This window comes from Adiantum capillus-veneris, chromosome 28 (genome assembly GCF_014529385.1).
Source record: "Adiantum capillus-veneris isolate H3 chromosome 28, ASM1452938v2, whole genome shotgun sequence".
Classification (NCBI taxonomy): Eukaryota; Viridiplantae; Streptophyta; class Polypodiopsida; order Polypodiales; family Pteridaceae; genus Adiantum; species Adiantum capillus-veneris.
The window spans coordinates 76,953,031-76,959,645 of NC_140958.1; the positions used below are offsets into that span (position 1 = coordinate 76,953,031).

The 6,615-nt window shown below is 40.3% G+C and overlaps 1 protein-coding gene across 1 annotated transcript in view; it reads left to right on the forward strand.

Annotated features, from left to right (window-relative positions):
• LOC147420713 (FtsJ-like methyltransferase family protein) overlaps positions 1 to 1,647 on the forward strand; it is a 75,865-nt gene extending 74,218 nt beyond the window's left edge. The window contains exon 10 of the mRNA XM_086505150.1: positions 111 to 1,647. Coding sequence (XP_086361276.1) covers positions 111 to 1,115 — 1,005 coding nt within the window. The 3' untranslated portion in view covers positions 1,116 to 1,647. The remainder of the gene's footprint in view (positions 1 to 110) is intronic.
• The last annotated feature ends 4,968 nt before the right edge of the window (positions 1,648 to 6,615 follow it).

Genomic DNA, 6,615 nt, shown 5'->3' on the forward strand with positions numbered 1-6,615 from the left:
CAAGCTCCTTTTTATTTCTGATTGGCGTGTTGCCTCGAGGGCTATTTAGCCTCATAGTTTATCATGCTTTGCTTGAGATTACCATGGACTGTCTGCTTGTTGACTTGCAGGAAAATAATGTTCCAGGAAGTGTTTTGGGCAAGGAAAAAGGTGTATCTTCTGATGGAGCATTTGATGTTGATAATTCTGAGAATCCTTTGGTTGTTCCTCTGGAGGAAGAGGAAAAACTTTCTAGAGATCAGATTGCCAAGCAGTGGTTCAGCCAGGACATTTTTGTAGGATTTGATGGGATGGAAGTGGACAAAAGTGCAGAGAGGAACTCAGGAGTTATTAAGAATCTCACAGCAGCAGAAAAGGCTCCCCGAAGTGAATTATGTGGGAAGGATTTAAAGCTAGCAGTGTCTACAAGAGTTGCTACGGATGAGGGGTTTGAGGTGGTGCCTGCAGAGACGAGTGGTTCTGATTCCTCATCAGATGATGAAGATTATGATGTAGATTCAAAGGCTGAGATCTTAGCATATGCTAAAAAGATGCTCTGCAAGAAGAGCCGGGAGGATATACTTGATGATGGATATAACAGGTATACGTTCAATGATGAGGGCCTTCCTGATTGGTTTGCAGATGATGAAAAGAGACACTGCCAACCAATCAAACCTATCACAAAAGAGGAGGTTGAAGCAATGAGAGCCCAGTTTAATGCCATCAACACTCGTCCTGTCAAGAAAGTGGCTGAAGCAAAAGCACGGAAGAAACGAAGAGCATTGAAGAAGTTAGAGGGTATAAAGCAGAAGGTGAGTGCGATAGCTGACCAGCCAGATATGTCTGCTCAATCTAAAAAGAAAATGATGGAAAGGTTGTACAAGAAGGCTGAGGGTACCACGAAACCCAAGAAAGAGCTGATTGTGGCAAAGAAAGGCATGGGTCCAAATGGAAGGAGGGGTAAGACTATTGTAGATCGCAGAATGAAGAAGGACAAAAGATCACATGGTTCTGGTAAGCCTGGCAGAAAAGGTAAGCCTGCTCCTGCAAGGAAGCAAGGCAAAGGTAAGATATTCAACCATGGTAAGCAGAAGGGAAACAAGAGAAGCAATGCCAAGGGTGTAAGGCCCACCTGAGGTGCCCGTGAAGACAGGGACTACACCTATGGTATAACTGATCCAGCATTGTCGATTCCAGGGGTTGTGCAGCTGCTTTAAGGGCAGTCAAATTTGGGTGGGTGTGTTTTGGACGGTGGCCCACGCAAAGGCAACAGGCAGACTAGCAGTTGAAATGAGTGAGGTTTGTACAGCGGCATTAGGGACGTACAGTACTTCTGTATCCCCCTGGTCTCAATACCCATGTGCTCTACTTTGTTTTCTTTGCCAATTATGAATGTGGTGTTTCTTTTTGGTCTGCCCTTTGCCGCATCATTGCCCCCAGAACATGATTTATTTATTATGCTGTTTAACACAGAAAGGTGGTTCTGAACCTTAGACTAGTCTAATGTGGGGACAATTTGCTGTTCTGAATCTGGCTCATATACATTTATATTTCAGAGACAATCACTGATGAATTGATGAGTGGCTATGCAATGACGTCACCCTGAACTAAGGGTTCTAGGAACGTTGAACATGTCTAGAATTATTTTTGGTCTTTTTTTGGTGGTTGCCCATGGAGTATTACTTCTTCAGCATGTGACTAATATCCTCTATATTTTGCCTCACCCAAACTCATGGCTGATGACTATATTGTTCAAGAGATAGATCATTGGGACATACTAGTACTTGGAAAGAATTTCAACCCAAACTCATGGCTGATGATTGTAAATTTCGTGGGATATATCATTGGGACATACTCGGACTTGTAAAGAATTTCAACCCAAACTCATGGCTGATGATTGTAATTTTCATGGTATATCATTGGCAGCTTTTAACTTATATTAGGGAGAATCTCTACAGATTCTGTCACACATTTGCCATAGATGCCACTTTGGGATGTCCAATAGCAGGACCTGAACCTGTGCACCCCAGAAGTTACCTCTGTGGGCGGTGAGCTAACCAATCTGGCTACGAACTGCCGCTGCCTCTTGGGTGCAGCCTTGCAAATAAAAAAGCCACCTCCGAACCCTACTCCCCTCCCTAGCCCTCGCAAGCCTCTTGCACCCCTGCGTGCGTCATCCACTGCTTCCTTCCCAAGTTTCCCTCGACGAGTGGAGCACCAGCTTCTTTCCTCCCCGCTCTGCCTGCCTGGGTCTCCGCCAGGCATTCCCTCCCTGCGCTGTCATGGCGCACACGTGCCCACGCTCTTTACCTCCCTTTGCTTTCCTTTTTTAAAACCTTTCCCTTTTCTCTTTCAAACTATTACCACCATTTTTTGTTTTTTCACCAGCTGGTACCCTCCAACTAGTACTAGATATGGGAAAATCTCTTTGAAATCCTTTCATTTAGCAGAACTGAATAAACTTTGCAGTTTTGTGGCTTGTAGACATAAACCTGAGTCTAAACCTTATCAAGAAGGTATTAAACGAATTTAACATATCTAAAGGTATTCATAATTTACTGGTAAGACCTGTGCTGTTGATTGTTACTTAATCAGATTAAGTTGGAACTGACTGGTTTCCTGACTCGCATTATGAATTTGTACCATCGTGTAGCGCCCCAAATTCTGAGTCGTTTTTAATCCCCACTCATGATTGATGCTTATAGTGTTCATGGAATAGTCTGTTGGAACATACTGGTGTAGTCTGAACGCTATTTTTTGAACAGTAAAATGTGTTTCTAAACCAGCTGAGTTTAAAAGTCGACAGTTTTAAGGTAAGAAGGCATAGGTACAAATGCAGTTTTGTAAAGACTGATAAACATATATTGGCTCTTTTGCCATTATAATACACCAAATAAAGGTGTTAATGAAAAGAATGTTATGTAAGGACTTTTGAGCGATTGACAGTTATTGGAAGGGATAAACTAGTACCTTTGGGTAACCTGAACCAGCATTATGTACATTATCTATGGTTGCTTAGAAAATCTGTGATGACTTTTAGAGGTTATTGGATTTGCTCAAAACTGTTTCTGGTGACAGCTAAAATTATATCTTTTCAAGCTGTTGAAATCGTTGAGGTACTCTTGGGTGCACTGTTATTGAACATTTTGTAAATCATGGATGCTTCTAACCTATTGAATTTGAATGATGAATCTTTTAGTGTGGTAATTTTGGGAAAGGTTTGGTGTACCAGCAACCTTTTTGATACTGTTTTGATGTTGCTAATTATTGACTGATGGATTCTGTATTGAAGTGATATCTTTTCCAGCTATCTGATATTTTTTGGACTTGAGATTTATATGCTCATGTTGTTGGGTCTACTCTGTTGGAACATAATATACCATTCTTCGGATTCTTATCAGATAGGTGTACAATCTTGACCTCATTCACGAATTGAGGATTAACTTTGGTTTAAAAGAATTTTTCTTTATTGTAGGCCTTTGCAAAGCCACCAATAATGCCTCCATCATTTTTCTTATGGCTAAAATTGTATGTGGTTGTGTTGGCCATACTCAATGGGATTATCAACATTTCCTATGTAGTAGATTGTTATGCTTTATGTGGATGAAATGGTGCTCATTAAGCCAAAGGAGTGACATATTGTTGATTTGAATAATTTTGACATGTCAAATTTGGAGCTTTTGCATCATTATCTGGTCATACAATTTAAGCAGGTTGATGGAGATGTCGCTTTGTACCAGACAAAGCACATAGAGACAATGCTACGTAGATTTGACCTTGAAGACTTCAAGCCTATTGTTGCTTCAATGGAGACATGAACTTCAGTGTTCATGATTTGGGAGATTACTTTGATGTCGCTTTGTATTTGCACATTGTTGATTGCTTGATTTGTGTATGCATTATAAGGCAGAATGTTTAGTTTGCACTCACAAGCAAGCATAGCCCATGGTCTACACATTGGAAGGCAGTCAAGTTGATCTTTACTATTTGAGTGCCGCTATGTATCTTTGGTTGTTTCATCTCAATGTTACCTGATTCACACACTTACTCAAACACAAATTTCAGTTGGTTGCTAAGCCACAAAAGAGTCCATTATTGGGTCTTGTTTCATGCTCGACACCACATGCATATCATGGTTGAACAAGAAACGACCTACAAAGGCCAATTCTAGTTGTGAGGTTGATTGCAAGGCAGCTTTCAAAACTAGGGTTGAGTGCATTTGGCTCAGACACCTTATGATTGACTTGAATGCTGGTAGTCTGCCACCACTATCTTCTCTCACACTCACAGTGCCTTGTCAATTGCAAAGAACTAAATGTTCCATGCGTGCACAAGTACATTGAGGTACAATATGATTATGTCACAGAAAGACTCTCCGCAGATGAGGTCTACTAGGGCTTATATGCTTACTTACATAGGACAACCATGTTGATTTTTTCACTAAGGCTATGCTTGATGAGAAATTCGAAGCTTTTTACAAAGCTTTGGTCTTACTCCTTTGTGTCAACTGATCACACGAGATCTTGGACCACTATATATGAGTATCAGCTCAAATTCAACGCATCACTCTTAAGGGGAATTTGTTACCACTATGGTAGTGGTGTAAACAAAGCTAGGACTATTGGGGCACTTTTCCCCCCGCTAAGAGTTTTTTCTCCTCGGTTATACACACACCCATCATTCTAGGGCAAGTCTTTACCTTGTATTAGCGCACTCATTAATACATTTTGTATTCCGTGCCCTTGAGCTTCTCTTATATTTCTCTAGTTTGTGTGCATTCATGTAGTTGTATATCCAACACCCTATATCTATTGAAGTGTAAGCGCTTTCGTATCAGATTTTGTAATCCAACATGGTGTGTTTATTAAGGAGATTTTATGAGAGCTAGTTTTTACCTTATTTTCAATTGTGATGTCTACAACTTCTTCCAATATGTCGACTAATTCAGTAGTTCCAATGAGAAAAATATTCTATAACCTTATGTTATGTAATCCATCCATATATTGGTGGTTTGTTCTAATACATATGCCATGACAACAGGTGTATTCCTAACAATCCAAAAAAATCGTAATCGAAGCCTTCAACTTCTTTGCATGTTTTTTTGTTTTTTGCGCACTGATTTCTTATAGTTCTAGCAACACAAAATTTAGCAATGCCGTAATGCATCATGTAACCTCTATATATGCACCATTGGAGTCGTCAGAGATCCATTTGGATTTTTGTTTGGAAGTTGTTACTTCAGCAACTCTAACAACACTTGAAGTACATCAAGCGATCTCCCTTATTGTTCTGGATTAGAATGAATAGATGACACATTAAGGAGTTTATACCGGCAACATTAAGTGAATAAGTGAAGAAAACTAATGTGGTGCATACCGAGGAAGCACTGGCCAAAGACATAAAGGCATGGTCGTTTTGAAAATTTGAGTCCTTTTGAAGATGTAGTTTCCAAGTCTTTTGATTGATTTAACGAAGAGCAGAAAACAAGAATCGTAAGGGCTTGCAAATCGGTAAATTTTCCCACTCGGAGTAGGTGAAAAAATTTCCATTGTCAATTTTTGTAGCTTGTTTCAAGGTTTAAGGAAAGCTTAATCAAAGAGATTAATGCAAAAAGGAAATAAGGATGAAAGAATTCGATAAAGAAAAGAGTTCCCATTAGTGAACAATGTCGAAGCTGAGCTGACGGTAATATATGATGAGCAGGTCCTTGTGGTTATAGTAGGTATAGGGGGATGTCAGTGCCTGATATTCTGCTAGACAAACGATTTGGTGTTAATGTGCTCGAAAGACCACGGCCTAAGCAAGCAAAGGAAAATCAAGATTGGGTGGATAATACAATTCTCTTGAGCAAGGGTCAGCAGGAGATGAAGGTGGATGTGCATATTTCTACACACGGCAATACCGATTTAGCCTAAAAATGCAGAAGGATTTACTTTGATGAAGTATTAAGCAACGATGAGGAAAAACAATATATGGTAATAAAAAACAAGCTGGTTAGCTTGTTTGATTTTAATGTACCTGAGCTCATTCAAAAGAGTAATTCGGGTGAAGGGCCGATAAACTCGATGGAGCTTAAATCCACATCAGATGCAATGTTTCATGATAAACTCGATGGAGCTTAAATCCATTGAATGAATACATCTTTTGTGTAAAGAGTAGGATGTTGCTTGCTTGGACACATTGTCTCCGATGAGGGTATTGCGGTTGAACCAAGCAAGGAGCAAGAATCCTAAAAGGTATCAAGGATCTATTATGCTTTCTTGGCCAAGTTTATTTATAGGCATGGTCGAATGCTCCCAAATACGTATTTACCTGACATTGTTGTACGTATGGTTCAATAATTCGAGCCGAATTTGTTGGTATGTACCCATTTTGCGTAGTTCCGATGTCTTGATGAATTCCACCCTTGCAACAATGAGCTTAACGAGGTACGTGTCCTCCACCGGGCAACTCGACGAGTTTCAGTCCCATTAACTGGAATCTACAGAGATTTTGCAGTCCACATCAGCCAGAAGGCTTTTCCAGCGTGAAAAACAATTGTGAATGTGTTGCTCTCCATCACCCCAAATCGCTCTGACTCTCTTGCTTTGAGTGCGCTGCTGTACAGGACAATGGCTCCCCCATATTGCAACAGTT